We start from the raw sequence: 17,863 nt of genomic DNA, 5'->3' as shown, positions 1-17,863 counted from the left end.
TCTTTTGCGCTCTTCTACCGGCTTGACTAGTGACATTGACCATTCTTCATTTGCTGTCTTTTTTTTGTTGAGCTGAGACACATCTCAAAATTTAAGTTTTATAATGGTTGTAGCAATAACTGCAACTTACTTTTAGCGTGACCATCGGTCAATACATAGCTAAAATTTAACGTGTGGTGACAGAGCGATTACTGACTGGGAAGAAATTCACAATAAGTGCTGCTTCAGAAACAGTTGTTTCCATCCAAATTCAACTAAGAAGTAATTTGCAACTGCGGAAACAACTTTTCCGGAACTCTAAAGAAGAGTTGTAAACCGCTCAAACATGGCTTCCGATCAAATTAAAACGACCACTGTTAAAATCACAATCTTGAAACACCCTAACTTGAAAAACAAGAATGCTCTTTTTTGGAGCCACGTTTAAAACCCCACTCTAAAAGCAAACAACACACTCTTCATAGAGCCGTCTATGTTAAATAGCATAGAAAAAAACGAGTTTTTTTTAAACTGAAAGTAAGGAGCGATATTAAAGCTTAAGACGAGCAGAAATTATTCCGTATATGAAAGGAGCTGTCTTCTCCTCAACGCCTCACTCTTTTTCAATTTTTCTTAGGCAAATTTTGTCAGGCGCTTAACTTTTGATGGGTAAGGCTAAACTTGATAGGTAACTATTGATCGATGGCACTAAATATGGAATCAGCATCATAAGCTGATTCTTCAGCTATTACTGATTCAGCTATTAAAATTAAATTCTGTTTCTTAGAGTTTCAGTTACAATTGAGCTGAGTTGTTCCTTACAGTTGGTTACCACGAACTGTTTGATTGCGTAAAGACCATCTTTTCCTCTACTAAAATAGCTCCCTTTACTTCTGTGATTTATAATCTGTATATTACCGCAGCTCCCTTAAAAATATTTGATCATATGATGCCTCCCTTCCATTATACAAAATAATGCAGACATGAAAATTATAGTTATTCAGAATTTATTTAAGACGAACTCATAAAAACAAAGAAAATGAAAAAAAAATATGTTATTGTCCTTTAAAGAGGATATGCTTGCCTATTAGCACCAAGTTTATCAAATCTTGGTGCCAATCATAAGATAGCACAAAAGCTCCTTTTCTGCAACCAACCGAAAAGAATGTTTCAATTTCATTTCAGCTAATGCAAATTTTATTTCACCTAATGCAGAAAAAGCCTGTACTGTATAAACAAGATTTTGCGACTGACAGCAACACTTTTAAAGCTTTATTTGACAAAAGATCATTTTTGCTCTTAATATATATTCAAAATTGTATTAGAGATCCATCCTAAATTTGTATTTTAAAGAAGTATCACTGGATAATTCAATCAGGTTTCCTTTCTAATTGCTTGTTATTTTAAATTCACCATTTTCTTTATCGGTAAGCAGATTCTGTATCCACACAAATTTTGTAAAATTAATCTCATCAAAATAATTCCAGCAATGAATTATCAAACCATCCCAGTATTCAAGACATGGATTTTTGTTTCTTTCTATGTTATGTTAGACGCATAAATTGAGATCTGGAAATATTTCAATCTCCTTAGCTTTCAACATTAGCTTTCTGAGTCAATAAATGTATTTGTGGTTAGTACATTGTTTTATTCAAAACACTCAATTGTCCTAAGATATTCCACAAATAGATCAGTTTAATAATTGAATTATTATAATTTTAATAATTAAATGCTTGCTTTTTAAATGCTTGGTAATTAAATCACTAAGTAGTTTTTAAAGTTTTTAAAACATTAAAACTTTAGGTTTAAAGTACTAAATCTTTAGTTAAAGTTTTTAAAGTATTAAGCACTTTTTAAAGTTTAATAATTAAATACTTGTGTCCTCATTTTGATTTTCTTTTATTACAATGACATTTCCACTTTGAGTTCATGTATGCTCTTAATAACTTTAACACAAGATAGTCAGCACACTTCAAAAAAGTAAAAAAGTATGGATCCCTTAACGTCATATAACGTCGTGTAACGTACAAGTGGATCCCTTAACGTTAAACGGCTTTGTAAGCAAACTAAGATATTTATAACGAACTGTTTTTATATAGTTTGTAATTTTCAGAGTTGTGAGTAACAACTAAGTTACTCATTTTTGTTTTTTTTATACAAGAGCTGCTGTGCATCGTGAGAACATGAGGTGTTTTGATTTCAATTAGTGCTTGAAAGCCAGTTTTGTGTCCTGACATTGATTTTGCACCATCTGTACAAAGCCAAACACAAATATTCTACAATATGCCTTTCTCATTAGAAAAAAATGTCAAATAAATACGGGATGTGGGTAAGTTTCACAGGATGTGGCTTGTCCAGGAATAAGTTGGCAAAACAATCTTCGGTTGTGTTATTCTTTTCAACATATCAAAGATACCCAATTAAATATGCGGTTGTAGCTACATCAGTTCCTTCTTCTACTTGTAAGGCGAATTTTTAAAATGCGTATTTGAGAAACTAATTAATCGGAAAGATTGTATCGTCTATCGTCAAATCGTCAATTTGTTCAACCCCAAATGGAATAATTAGTAGAATCTACGAAATCTTGCCGATTCTACCTAGAGATTGCGGACCTAATTTTTTTGAGCCTGGGCCAGTAAATGTCGCAGTCCCGAAAGGGTTAAGATATTTCGTGAGATTATGTAGTTTCAATTTCATTTGATTTTTGTCAATCTAATCTAATACTCGCGCCTCCCTATAGACTAGTTCACGGACTCCATAGGGGAGCACGCCTCCCAGTTTGAAAGTGCTGCCTTACTTAATTATTTCTTTAAAGCTTTGATCTTAAAAGCCAAACATATTCTTAGGTATTGAATATAGTTTTTACAGTGTCACACCAATAAAGCATTTTCTTTATAAGGCTGTGGTAGTCAAGTTTGTTTATTTCTAATTTGAGCCTTGGATATTGACCTAATCCACGCTTTTTTATTTCTCTTGTAACCCTTTTTCTTGACAAGTATTCACAACAGACATAGTATTAAACATATAGAGCCAATTCTTTTGACGTTCTTGGATTACTGCTACAAAGCCACACCAGCTAAAACTTGGCAAATATACCATGAATTGATCATCCCTAGATAATCTAATACGTAGCTTCTCAGGAAAAATACTAGACATGGGTCATGGAACCAACTGGAGAATATTTGTGTTTAATTTTGGGCCATTCCAGTAAAACTCTATGGTCAAAACCAAATCAGAACATGGAATGTATATTTCTACCTCTATCAACAAGGTGACCAGCTAGGCGGTTGAATCAGTCTAATGTTCCAAAAAATGCATACATGGGATTGGTATCTTGAATTATCATACAAGTCTGAAACACCTCAACCTTCCAATTCTCTTCAATAGGAAAAAGCTATGTAATGTCACTATGAGCAATACTTATAACATCTGCTGTTCTTCCAACATTCCGATGCTGGATTGAAACATTAACACAGTTCTGCTCCAAGAGATTTTTTCAAAACCATAAAACAAGGAAAAATATATTTGTGAAATGATTTGATCAGGCAAATATGTCTAGCCAGTAAAGAGAGCCACTAGTTGGATAAACTGATAGAATATTCTTTGGGTACAGCTACTAAAACTTCTAGTTCCCGTTCTAGCCAACTATTGATATTTTTATAACCACTGATTAGGAACGAGTTCCCTAGGAATAAAAGAGGTACAAACATGCCCGTGACCATCCTTCTCACTTCACAAATTCTTCTAAGCCAATTCTTTTGATGTTCATACCCATTATCTCTATGATGCCGAGGATTAAAAATTTGAAAGTTTTGTCAGCATAAACCCTTTTGGTTGGAAACAATCACTGTAATCATTCCAATTTTAAATTGTAGTTTTAATAACTTGTAAACGGTAATGAATTTTACTTGTAAACGGTAGCAGGCTGGATATTAATTTCTGACAAGAAGCGTGTTTAGGCATACAATTCCAGCTTGATGTGCAGCCGAGCACTGCTTTAAAAACGAAGTAAAAATTGATGAAGTGTTATTATTTGCAACCAAAAAGCTATTAAGCAGCCTACCAAAAAAGTAAACTGAGTGTTAAGGCAACTCATAAACCTCTTTAATTAATATTAAATTAATAGATTAATTAGAATTAATTTAATTTATTAATATTTATTAATTAATTTTTATATTTATATTGTAATATTTGTATAATATTGTATATTGTATATAAGAATAGTAATATTTATTTATTAATTGTTAATTTAATTTAAATTAATTAGAAATTATAACCAAGAGCTGTTTATTTACAAAGTTAAACCGTTGAGATACAATTTATTATTAATTGAAACTAATTAAAAAAACACTTTCCGAAACAGAAGTTTTCTAAAGACAAGTAAAAGCCATATCAAACTTAAGATCAGAGAAAATAGAAATCTGCAGTAACTCAGACTCGAAACGATCAGAATGTACTACTAAAGACTAAAAGAACCCCAAAACAAACAGAAAGTAAATAAACAACCGTAGCAAAAAGACATACAAGAGGTTTTTAGTTTACAATCAATTAAACCCTCTTTGAAGTTTATACGAGCATCCCTTCTATAAGAGCCAAATATGCCCCCAGAGCATAACCTACAAGGCCTGCCCCCGGGTTCAGGGGGTTGTGTCGACCCAAAGTTTTTTTTTTAAATGTTCTTGGACTATTTAAAAAAATGGCTATCTGAAAATTCTTGTCAGATATATTTGGGGGAAAAGGGTGTGAAGGGGAGGGGATTTGCCCTTCGATCTTATTTGACTCTTAAGAAAGGCACTAGAACTTTTAATTTATAATTGAATGAGCCCCCTTCAAAGTTTATACAACGACTCCTTCCATAAGAAGTTTGTCTGAGAAAAAAAAATGATAAGTCAAAGGAACCGTATGGCATTTACTATTGCCAACGCCACAGCGTTGGCTCTGATCATGCAGTAGTTGGTCATTGTTTAAATTCCAGACATTTTTTTATTTCTATCTGTAAAACATAAATTTTCAAGTTATGATGCTAATCTCTGAAGTAGGTTAAAAGTCCTATCATTGCCAAGACAGGTTCAATTCAAATGTGCCCACAAAATAACCATAAATAGTCCCTTTAAAACAGAAAAGGAAGTCTATCACTGGAAAATAAAAACTAAAAAATAGAATTAGAAAGATAGAGATATTAAGAGAAAGATGCGGAAGGAGTCAAGCAAAGAGGGAATTAGAAGAAAGGGGAAGTGAAAAAAGAGAGATAGGGAGAAATATAGAGTGAAATATCTGTACTGCCTGGAACGGAATATTATTGCAAAGGGGCAGAAAAACAGCATTATAGGTAGGAAAAACAAGCTACAATACATTTCGAAATATTATTTACTAACTTTTATTTTACTCTGAATCTCTTCATTAATTACATATTCAATTTAGATCGTATATTCAACTTGCCTGGGTCCTATCTACTGTCACTGGAATCGTTCTGTTCATGGTTGAAGTTGTCCTGCTTTGTTGGGTTCAGTTTTATTCGTACTCAATTAACGCTGCCTACGCCTCGACTGGAATCGTTCTTCCTTCCCTTTTAATATTTGGTTACATGGCCTTGAAATTCTATAAGAACCTGAACAAACACATGGAAATGAATTCCCAGAGGGATTTAAGCTCTCTGGAGAATGTAGCCGAACAATTAAAAGGAACAATTGACGGAAGAAGGGCATCCAAAGAAAGAACGTACTCCATCATTGACATGCCTCAATAATTGGAGTTCAAACTAATTTATATGGAAACGATAAAAAGTATAAGAATCAACAAAACCATATTTTCTACAATTCATCTCTGAAAAATTGCCATAACTTACAAGGTACTGAGAAGCTGATGCCCACGTTTAATGCTTATCTAGCTAAGAAAACACAGATTAGAAAGTTTTTATCATCTTACCTTTTTATATTTAGGTAGTTTTTCTTTGCGCTAGGAGACTTTCAAAGAAAAAGATAACAACAATCTAGTAAGAATGCAGTTAAGATGTCTTTGGTACATTTTTCTTTTGTAAATTATATTGTATCTATACGAATTTCTTAGTTTTCATTATTTATTCAAGAATTTGAATTTCATTTTGATACGCTGTTTTATCGACTTTTATTGACTGTCTGTCGACTGTTTGAGGCACCTAGGCCCCCTCCCAAGCTCATTTTTTCCTAAAAGTCACCGAATCAAAATTCTGACATATCTGTTTTATTCACCATAGTCGAAAAACCTAATAACTATGTCTTTAGGGACGACTTACTCCCCCGCAGTCCCCGTGGGAGGGGCTACAAGTTACAAACTTTGACCTGTGTTTACATATAGTAATGGTTACTGGGAAGTGTACAGGCGTTTTCAGGAGGATTTTTTTGTTTAGGGGGGAGAGCTGAGGTGGAAGGGTTACGTGGGAGGATATTTTCATGGAGAAGCATCTCATGGGGGAAGAGAATTTCAATGAAGGGGGCGCAGGATTTTCTAGCATTATTTGAAAAACAATGAAAAAATAAATATGAAAAGTTTTTTCTAATGAAAGAAAGGAGCAGCATTAAAACTTAAAACGAACAAAAATTATTACGCATATGAGGGGTTTACCTCCTCGTTATACCTCACTCTTTGCGCTAAAGTATTTTTAGTAATTTCAACTATTTATTCTACGGCCTTTGTGACTCAGAGGTCATTCTTAAGGAATTGGGACAAAATATAAGCTTAAGTGTAAAGAGCGAGGTATCGAGGAGGGGGCGAACCCCCTCATAAAAAAATGAGAATACAAAAGTTCTTTACTTAAGCTAATTTATAAGTTACGTATATCTTTTACTAATAAAAAGATTCGTAAAAAATTTAAAGTTCTAGTTGCCTTTTTAATTAACCCAAAAATCGAAGGGCAACTAGGCTTCCTCCCCTGCTCTTTTTTCCCAAAATCATACGATTAAAATTAGGAGAAAGTCATTTAGCCAAAAAAAAAAAAAAAATATGCAAATTTCGTGTTAATTATTCCTCTGCGGAGAGCCAAAATTTAACATTCATTGATTCAAAAACGTACAGAAATTAGATAAAAAAAAACAAGTTTTTAAACTGAAAGTAAGGAGCGACATTAAAACTTAAAACGAAAAGAAATGGGTTGTCTCCTTCGCAATCTCTCGCTCTTTACGATAAAGTTTGACTCTTTGCCACAATTTTACATTATAAAACAATTAAAAGCTTTTTTTACAATTAATTTTTGGCAATTCTAGATGCTAAAGATAATAAAAAATTCCGAATATACACAATTGAGGTCTTTCAGGGGGAAGACACATGTTCATAACCACCCCTTGTGGGTGCCCATATGGGGGCTCAAAAATATATACTTTTTAAATAGATATGTTCGCCAGTTGTAAACATTGAAATACTCCAAGAATAAGGAAACACTTGGATAAAAAGGATAAAGATCCTCCTGAGCCATTGCTGCTACATAGGGCGTCGGGTCGACGTTTCAGTTGCTGATTGACTTTTACAGGAACAAGTAGCAAGTTTGTCGCCAGCCTTCCTGCACCGGGGATCGAACCCGGGTGCTCCGTATCACCAAGCACAGCATTAATCCGCTAAGCTACAACAGGTTATGAAATACGTGATTATGCAAAAAGTTTAATATAGAATTGAGCTGGACCTACAATAGGAAATTCAATTCTTGAAATTGTCGAACTTCGGAAGATTGAAACAAATTACAATCAATTAACTAATCAGTTATTTTCTCATCCATGAAAGAAAATGATGGCCAAAACCCTTTAATATAGTAGTAAGATCAAAAACACAAAATAAATCCATACATATATTATTTAGTATTCGTACTGCAGATAATACAGTTACTATTCCATAGTGTCAAAGATAAGGTGAATCTGAAAGGTCATTTAAAACAAAATTCTGACATGTTTACCAATGATGGCAACATATTTTAGTAGGCTATTCTTTTCTAAAAAGAAATATAATCATAGTCAATCGTGGTAAGCATAGCAGACAATTTACAAACTTAAAAATTCTACAGATATGCACCTTTTAATGGCTGGAGAAAAAGAACCACAGAGGAGAAAAGCTGATTGTATGGGACAATGAATGGCAAATGCACTGAAAAGCCATGTTCGGTGAATCCTTTGTCATCTTGGCGGTTGATGCACCCAGAGATGGATTATTATAACGGACCTCCTTAGTAACAGGCTCAATAACGAACTAGACTTCAACAGATAAATAAGATTTTCATGAAGTTCAACGTCGTCCTTCGACATCGTCCTTTGACGTCCTTCGACAGTTGTGATTATCTTCACAAAGCCAATAAGTTATAATTTAAGTTTTCAACTTAAATTATAATTTAAACAATAAATTATAAATTATAATTAAATTATAATTTAAGTTTCAAGAAGGATTGAACAACAGTCGTTGCTATTATGCTCGCACAAAAAGAGATAGACTAACTGCGGTAAAGTACAAACGTTATGGTCGCTAATAGTGGTGAAGTCACCAGGTTATACCTAATGATGATGGATAAGTCACTGGATAGTAATTACCGAATTTCCAGAATAGGCCTCTGAACTAGGGTGCATTTAGTAACCTAGTTTTAAGTATCCTAGTTTTGATGAGCCTAGCCTAGTTTTGGCTAAAACAAAGACCTTCTCCATAAAAAGGTCACAAAAATAGCAAAGAATATAACGATTTGCAGTGCTTTGCAACAGAATGCGAAGCAAGCATGTTTCGGTGATTCAAATGTGTGGTTCAAAAAGGTGTATCTTAACATTTCAGTGAAAGAAGCTTGAACTTGCCCCCAAACGTGGTCCTTGTCAATAAAAAGATCACAAAAAAAGCCAAATATATGGCACTTTACTATGTTTTGCAACGAAATATTAAGCAAATGCACTTCTTTGACTGAAATGTGTGGTTTAAATGGAAGGTTTTTTTACCATTCGATCAGGGAAGTCTTTGCTCAACAAATGAGCTTTATCCAGGAAGAGACTGTAAAAATAGTGAAAAATCCTTTTCTGTGTTTTGCCATGGAATACAAAGGAAATACATCAGTTTTCAAATGCTCTTTTACTGTCATTTGCAACAAAATGGCCCTTCTCCATAGTGTTCTCATAAAAATAGAAAAAAAATATGATATTATACTGTGCTTTGCAACGAAATAAGAAAACAATACTATTCTTTGATCCGCAAATTGGTTCCATGTTTTTTTTTACCATTCTATGAAGGGAGCCTAGCATTGGCTCAAAAATGGTCCTTCTCCATAAAGTTCTCGCAAAAATAGCCGAAAATGTGACGTTATACTGTGCTGTGCAACGAAATACGAAAACAATACTATTCTTTGATCCAAACATGAGGTTCCATGTTTTTTACCATTCTATGAAGAGAGCCTAGCATTGGTGCATATTTTATCAAATTTCAATGACGGGGGGGGGGGGGGGGCTGGCCTTGGGTTAAAAAAGGCCTTTTCTATAATAGCATCATCAAAATAGCAAAAGTTATGACGTTGAACTGTGTCTTGCAACGAAATACGAAGTAAATGTGGCTATTTAATTCAAACGGCTGGTTCAATCGGGTGTGTTTTATTTTTCCATGAAGTAGGTTATGTTTGGCGCAAGATATTGGCCTTTTCCATGAAAGGCATTGCCTGACATTTTACTGTGTTTTGTAAAGAAATCCAAGGCCAATAAGCTTCGTAGGGCAAAATGTATTGCCAAGGGCGTCGTCTGTTCAGATTATCTTGATAAGATTATCCCAATAATCTGAAGCATAAAATTGTCATATAGCCCCTACCCCTTGACTATCTACATACGAACATATTTTGCTCCCCCTCCCAATAAAAGACTGGAGAGTTGTCCCTGTATATAGTTCGAACATTTTCTTTAGTAACCTTTTAGTGAGGAAGGCCTAGTCTTTGTTAAAAAATGGACCTTCGCCATGGAAAGTTCACAAAAAATCCAAAAATATGATGCTTTGCTATGTTTTTAACTAAATATGAGTCAAATACGTTTCTTTGATTCAAGTGTGGGACATTAAATGTTATTTTTGCCTATCAATAAGGTAGGCTTAGTCTTGGCTCAAAGTTTGGGCCTTCTCCATTAAATAGTCACAGAAATAGCAAAAACATTTGACGGTGTATTGAATTTGGCAACAAGATACGAAGCACATGCAACTCTCTGATTCAAATGTCTGGTTCAAAGGGGTGTCTTTGCTTTTCATTGAGGGGGTGACTTAGTTCTTACTAAGGAAATGGTCTTTTCCACAAAACGTCACAAAAAGCAGAAAACTATGAAGTTTCGTTTGTTTTGAAATTATGACTCAAAATATTGGTTTTCTCCATAGAGGTCACCAAAAAGCAAAAATTATGACGTTTTACTGTGGTTTGCAACGAAATAAATAGCAAATACGTTTCTTTGATTGCACTGTAGTTCAAATACATTTCATATAGCCCTTCAATGAGGTAAGCACAGTTTTGGCTGAAAAAAATTATTTTATTGCACTGTAGTTCAAATACATTTCATATAGCCCTTCAATGAGGTGAGCACAGTTTTGGCTAAAAAAAATTATTTTATTGCACTGTAGTTCAAATACATTTCATATAGCCCTTCAATGAGGTGAGCACAGTTTTGGCTAAAAAAAATTATTTTATTGCACTGTAGTTCAAATACATTTCATATAGCCCTTTAATGAGGTGAGTACAGTTTTGGCTAAAAAAAATTCCTTAAAAATGTCAAAAAAGTGAGAAATTGTACGTTTTATTACTTTTTGTAAAAAAATAAATAAAATATGTTTATTGATTAAAATGTGTATTTCAAACCTATTTTTTTTACCTGTCTCTAAGGGGGGCTTATTCTTGACTTAAAAAAAGGAGGGTTATCCATAAAAAAACAACAGCCAAACTAAATCACAAATAACAGCCAGACTTTGATGTTTTACTGTGTTTTGCAAAAAAGAAGCAAATATAGTTTTTCGATTTTAACACATGATTCAAATTTATTTTTTTACTCCTTTTAAATGGTGAAGGTCTAGTCATAGCTAAAAATTGGTTTTCACCATAAAAATGACAAAAAAATATGACGTTTCACATTGTTTTGCACCAAAATACAAAGCAAATGTAGTTCTTTGATTCAATTGCCTGGTTCAAATAAGTTTTTATTACCTATCAGTAAGGTTGGACCAAAATATCTAGCTTTTCCATAAAAGATCGCAAAAACTAAGAAAACTGAATATTTTAGAGTACTTTTCGACGAAATACTAAGCAATGCATTTTTTCATTAAGATATGTTGTTTAAATTTATTACCTTTTTATGAGAGAGGGCTAGTCTTGGCAAAAAAATGTACCTATTCCTTGAAAAAGTCACCAAAAGGCAAAAATAAGACGCTTTACTATGTTTTGCAATGATATATGAAGTAAATATGATTATCTCATTCAAATATTGGGTTAAGATAGACTTTTTACCATTAGATAAATGAATTCTGATTTTGGCAAAAAAAAAAAAAAATGGGGCCTCTTCACCAAATTGTCACAAAATATGAAAAAATATGCTGCTTTATTGTATTTTGCATTGAATACGAAGAAAATGTCATTTTGTGATTGAATTGCCTTACTCAAATGGGCATTTCTTTACCTATTAATGACGAGAACATAGCCTCGGCTCGAAAGCGGGCTATCTCATTAAAAAGGAAAAAAAAAGCAAAAACGACAAAAACAAAGTAAATACAGTTCTTTTGTTGAAATATTGGGTTTTAATGGAAGTTTTCCTTTTTTATATATAGAAAAAGCTCAAAAAGGAGCCTTCTCCAAAAAAATGTCACCGAAATGGCAAAAATATTTCATTTTACTGTCTTTAACCACAAATGGTTATCTTAACATTCAGTTATCTTAACATTCAGCTTAGAAATTTCAAATCTCAACAGAGATTTCTCCAAAAAAGGTAATAAAAATAGCAAAACATATTTGATTTTACTGTGTTGTGTTGAGGTTTAACATTAAAAGTTTTTTTTCAGTGTATTTTTGTGACCTTTGAACGGGGAAGTTCTAGTCCTGGTTAAAAGACGGGTCATCTGTATAAAAATGTCAAAAAATTATGACTTTTACCGGGTTTTGCAACGAAACAAAAGTAAATAATTTTCTTTGATTCAAACGACAAATATATATATATACTAGCTGTTGGGGTGGCGCTTCGCGCCACCCCAACACCTAGTTGGTGGGGGCGCTTCGCGCCCCCCCCAAGCCCCCCCGCGCGCGTAAGTCGTTACGCGCCATAATAGTTACGCGCCATTGTAGTTGTGTCCCTATGTCCCACCTGTGAATATAGATAGATATATATATATGGTTTTAACTACGTAAAACTTGCGAATATACAACATTCTTTGCTGTCCCATTGTCTTTGCATATAAATAGATCCCCGTTGTAGTTGTGTCCCTGTGTCCCGGTCGTCATTTATATTCCCTGTGTCCCGGTCGTCATTTGTATCCCGGTGTCCCGGTCTGTATATACATTCGTTTTTTAGTTTTGTTTTTCTCCTTTATTTTTTTCCTTTTTTTTTCTTTTTTAGCTTATTTAGATTTTTAGATTTTTTAGTTTTTTTATTAGTTTTTAGTTTTTTTTTTCTTTTTAGTTTTTTTGTCCCGGTCGTCATTTATATCCCCCTGTTTCCCCCGGTGTCCCCGTTGTAGTTGTGTCCCTGTGTCCCGGTCGTCATTTATATTCCCTGTGTCCCGGTCGTCATTTGTATCCCGGTGTACCGGTCTGTATATACATTCGTTTTTTAGTTTTGTTTTTCTCCTTTATTTTTTTCCTTTTTTTTTCTTTTTTAGTTTATTTAGATTTTTAGATTTTTTAGTTTTTTTATTAGTTTTTAGTTTTTTTTTCTTTTTAGTTTTTTTGTAGTTTTTACCTTCTTTTTAGTTTTGTTAATTTTTTTTTTTTTACTTATGTCCTGGTCGTCATTTATACTCCCTGTGTCCCGGTGCTTTGTTGATTGCTAATCGAACATTCCTTTTGTCCTGGTCGCTTTCTCTTTGAGTGTCGTCATTTATTAGTTTTTTCCTTTTTTTCTTTTTAGTTTTTTATTGGTTTTTACCTTTATTTTAGCTTATTTTTCAGTTTTTTCCTTTTTTTTAGTTTTTTTTTATTTTTTATTTTTTTTAGTTTTTTACCTTTTTTTAGTTTTTTTAGTTTTTTTAGTTTTTTAGCTTTTTTACTTTTTTTATTAGTTTTTAGTTTTTTTTTGTAGTTTTTGCCTTTTTTTAGTTTTTTCAGTTTTTTTTTAGTTTTTTATTGGTTTTTACCTTTATAGTTTTTTTAGTTTTTTAGCTTTTTTTTTTATTAGTTTTTAGTTTTTTTTGTAGTTTTTGCCTTTTTTTAGTTTTTTCAGTTTTGACGTCACCTGATCCAGTTTTTTCAGGTGACGTCACCTGATCCACACATCCACAGACAGACAACTTATTTTTATATATATAGATTTCATAACCCCCCCTCCAAAGCCCCCCCGCGCGCGTAAGTCGTTACGCGCCATATTAGTTACGCACCATTGTAGTTGTATCCCTGTGTACCACCTATGAATATAGATAGATTTATATATGTGTTTTGAACTACGTAAAACTTGCGAATATACAACATTCTTGGCTTTCCCATTGTCTGTGCATATACAAAGCCTTATGTACTAATAATAACGTCATATGCAAACGCTCTTTTTACAAACAAACAAACATGCATACACACAACTCGTTTTTATATAGATAGATAGATAGGTAGATACAATACAAATTAACTGCGTAAAACCTGCGAATATACTTCGCTGTCCAATTGTCGCTGCATATAAATAGATTGTCAGGTTTAACGACCCTCGAACATGCAACGTACAATTGTCCATGGGAAAAACAATCAGTATTGAGATCTATACCATATTTTTCTAATGATTGACCTTGAGCTTTGTTGATGGTGATTGCAAATGCTAATCGAATTGGGAATTGCGATCTTTTAAATTGAAAAGGAAGATCCGTTGGAATCATGGGAATGCGAGGAATAAGAACAGCCTCACCCTCAAAAGGCCCTGTCAAGATTGTGGCCTCTATTACGTTTTCCATTGTTTTTTACGGCAAGTCGCGTGCCATTGCAAAGCTTTGGTGGGTTGATATTTCTTAACAGTATTATTGGTACGCCTATTTTTAGTTGTAGCACGTGTGGTGGAAACCCTGAAAGATTCACGGAATTTAAAAATTCAGATAGATAATTAACCGCCTCATTTGGTTCCAAAACTGTGTCGACTGACTTGTAAAGGACTGCCTGGTCTCGAATCTTGGTCAAAACAATATTGTTGATTTCGTGGACGTCTATATTTTTGGGTGCAAGCATCGCTCTTTCACTTAGCCATTTATTATTTTTATAATTGTTTAGAATATTCGGAAATACTTTTTCAATCAATTCATTTTTGGACGTCACTAAATTACAGAATTCAGCAGGTATTGTATACGTCCTGAAATTGAGTCTGCTGGGAGCTTTCCGTTTCCAATTGCCAGCAATTGATCTGAAAATGTTTGACCAGTGTCATCGTTTTGCAATCGGACACGCACATTTGTTGTTAATTTTAATGTTTTTGCGTGTGCCCATAAATTAGTGCATAAATTAATGCATTGCGCTGCATTTCTTATCCGTTTGTTTGTTATTGGATGGATGTTGCAATTTATTATTAAAATGATAGACGTCGGCTTCATCCCAGAAAATGATAAGATATTGTAGGGCCTCGTAGCATCGACTTATATTTTCTGATCTTTGATAAAAAAAACACGCTTAGATTCTGATGTAGTTCCAGTAAGCAAAGTCTTCAATGGCTCTGGTGGTGCAGCCAGTAGAGGAAGTTTAACTTTTCCTGAGGCTCAACACATTCCCATTCCCATTGTTTCACCATTAAATTTCAAGGCCTTGTAATAGGGACACATTCTAGACAGAGTCCCGATTTGAACACATCTACTCAAGCTATAATCATCAATTGGGCTGTACCTGAATGTCAGGCGAAAATTTTCAGGTTGCTCTTGTGATTCCTCGGCACGCTTTCTTTTGGTGAATTCTTTTTGAGACGCAAGCCTGTTTTCACGCTGTTGTTGTGATTCCTCGGCACGCTTACTTTTGGTGATTTCTCTTTGAGACGCAAGCCTGTTTTCACGCTGTTGTTGTGGTTCCTCGGACCGCTTTCTTTTCAGACTTTCACTATTAGCCGCATGCCTGTTTTTACGCTGTTCTTGTGATTCCTCGGCACGCTTTCTTTTCATACTTTCTGGTTCCTCGACAGGCTTTCTTTTTTTACTTTCTCTATCAGCTGCAAGCCTGTTTTCACGGTGACGTTGTGATTCCTCGGCACGTTTTCTTTTCATACTTTCTCTATTAGCCGCGTCTTTTGGCATAGACTCTTTGAGCAGCTTCCTTGGCTGTTGCCGTCGTAGGTTCTTTTGTTATTTTACAATTAAAAATTTCTCTTTGAACGATCTTCTTAAATACTTATAATGACGTCATATAATAAGCCTCGTCATAACAAACAATGCGACAAACAACTTCGTGACGACATACAGCTCAATCCTTATAATGACGTCAGTCGACAAAGATGACATCAATCAACACAAAAACAAGACGTCAGTCAACAGACACACACAAACAAACAACTTATTTATATACTAGCTGTTGGGGTGGCGCTTCGCGCCACCCCAACACCTAGTTGGTGGGGGCGCTTCGCGCCCCCCCCAAGCCCCCCCGCGCGCGTAAGTCGTTACGCGCCATATTAGTTACGCGCCATTGTAGTTGTGTCCCTATGTCCCACCTGTGAATATAGATAGATATATATATATGGTTTTAACTACGTAAAACTTGCGAATATACAACATTCTTTGCTGTCCCATTGTCTTTGCATATAAATAGATTGTCAGGTTTACCGACTCTTGAACATGCAACATATAATGGTCCATGGGAAAACAATCTGTATTCAGATCTATACCTCATGATTCTAATGATTGCCCTTGAGCTTTGTTGATGGTGATTGCTAATCGACCATTCCCTGTCCCGGTGTCCCGGTCGTCATTTACATCCCCCTGTTTCCCCCGGTGTCCCCGTTGTAGTTGTGTCCCTGTGTCCCGGTCGTCATTTATATTCCCTGTGTCCCGGGTCCCGGTCGTCATTTGTATCCCGGTGTCCCGGTCTGTATATACATTCGTTTTTTAGTTTTGTTTTTCTCCTTTATTTTTTTCCTTTTTTTTTCTTTTTTAGCTTATTTAGATTTTTAGATTTTTTAGTTTTTTTATTAGTTTTTAGTTTTTTTTTCTTTTTAGTTTTTTTGTCCCGGTCGTCATTTATATCCCCCTGTTTCCCCCGGTGTCCCCGTTGTAATTGTGTCCCTGTGTCCCGGTCGTCATTTATATTCCCTGTGTCCCGGTCGTCATTTGTATCCCGGTGTACCGGAGTTGTGTCCCTGTGTCCCGGTCGTCATTTATATTCCCTGTGTCCCGGGTCCCGGTCGTCATTTGTATCCCGGTGTCCCGGTCTGTATATACATTCGTTTTTTAGTTTTGTTTTTCTCCTTTATTTTTTTCCTTTTTTTTTCTTTTTTAGCTTATTTAGATTTTTAGATTTTTTAGTTTTTTTATTAGTTTTTAGTTTTTTTTTCTTTTTAGTTTTTTTGTCCCGGTCGTCATTTATATCCCCCTGTTTCCCCCGGGTCGTCATTTATACTCCCTGTGTCCCGGTGCTTTGTTGATTGCTAATCGAACATTCCTTTTGTCCTGGTCGCTTTCTCTTTGAGTGTCGTCATTTATTTTTTTCTTTTTTAGTTCTTTTAGTTTTTACCTTTTTTAGTTTTTTTTAGTTTTTAGTTTTTTTAGTTTTTTACCTTTTTTTAGTTTTTTTAGTTTTTTTTAGTTTTTTAGCTTTTTTATTTTTTTTATTAGTTTTTAGTTTTTTTGTAGTTTTTGCCTTTTTTTTTAGTTTTTTTAGTTTTTTAGCTTTTTTATTAGTTTTTAGTTTTTTTTGTAGTTTTTGCCTTTTTTTAGTTTTTTTAGTTTTTTAGCTTTTTTATTTTTTTTATTAGTTTTTAGTTTTTTTTGTAGTTTTTGCCTTTTTTTTCTCTTTGAGTGTCGTCATTTATTAGTTTTTTCCTTTTTTTTTTTAGTTTTTTATTGGTTTTTACCTTTATTTTAGCTTATTTTTCAGTTTTTTCCTTTTTTTTAGTTTTTTTTATTTTTTATTTTTTTTAGTTTTTTACCTTTTTTTAGTTTTTTTAGTTTTTTAGCTTTTTTACTTTTTTTATTAGTTTTTAGTTTTTTTTGTAGTTTTTGCCTTTTTTTAGTTTTTTCAGTTTTTTTTTTAGTTTTTTATTGGTTTTTACCTTTATAGTTTTTTTAGTTTTTTAGCTTTTTTATTTTTTTTATTAGTTTTTAGTTTTTTTTGTAGTTTTTGCCTTTTTTTAGTTTTTTCAGTTTTGACGTCACCTGATCCAGTTTTTTCAGGTGACGTCACCTGACACATCCATCCATCCATCCACAGACAACTTATTTTTATATATATAGATATATATATATATATATATATATATATATATATATATATATATATATATATATATATATATATATATATATATATATATATATATATATATATATATATATATTTATATATATATATACTAGCTGTTGGGGTGGCGCTTCGCGCCACCCCAACACCTAGTTGGTGGGGGCGCTTCGCGCCCCCCCCAAGCCCCCCCGCGCGCGTAAGTCGTTACGCGCCATAATAGTTACGCGCCATTGTAGTTGTGTCCCTATGTCCCACCTGTGAATATAGATATATATATATATATATATATATATATATATATATATATATACATATATATATATATATATATAT

General features: G+C 33.7%; 1 protein-coding gene across 2 annotated transcripts in view; it reads left to right on the top strand.

The window, feature by feature from the left end:
- LOC136041492 (calcium release-activated calcium channel protein 1-like) overlaps positions 1–6,034 on the top strand; it is a 44,957-nt gene extending 38,923 nt beyond the window's left edge. The window contains exon 5 of one of the 2 annotated variants that reach the window (XM_065726186.1): positions 5,398–6,034. In XM_065726186.1, the coding sequence (XP_065582258.1) occupies positions 5,398–5,722 (325 nt within the window). In that variant the 3' untranslated portion in view covers positions 5,723–6,034. The remainder of the gene's footprint in view (positions 1–5,397) is intronic. The other variant, XM_065726187.1, reaches the window with a different exon arrangement.
- Positions 6,035–17,863: the final 11,829 nt, after the last annotated feature.

This window comes from Artemia franciscana, unplaced genomic scaffold (assembly GCF_032884065.1).
Source record: "Artemia franciscana unplaced genomic scaffold, ASM3288406v1 PGA_scaffold_23, whole genome shotgun sequence".
Classification (NCBI taxonomy): Eukaryota; Metazoa; Arthropoda; class Branchiopoda; order Anostraca; family Artemiidae; genus Artemia; species Artemia franciscana.
Note: the sequence above shows the minus strand (reverse complement) of the source record. Positions and strands in the feature narration are given on the sequence as shown.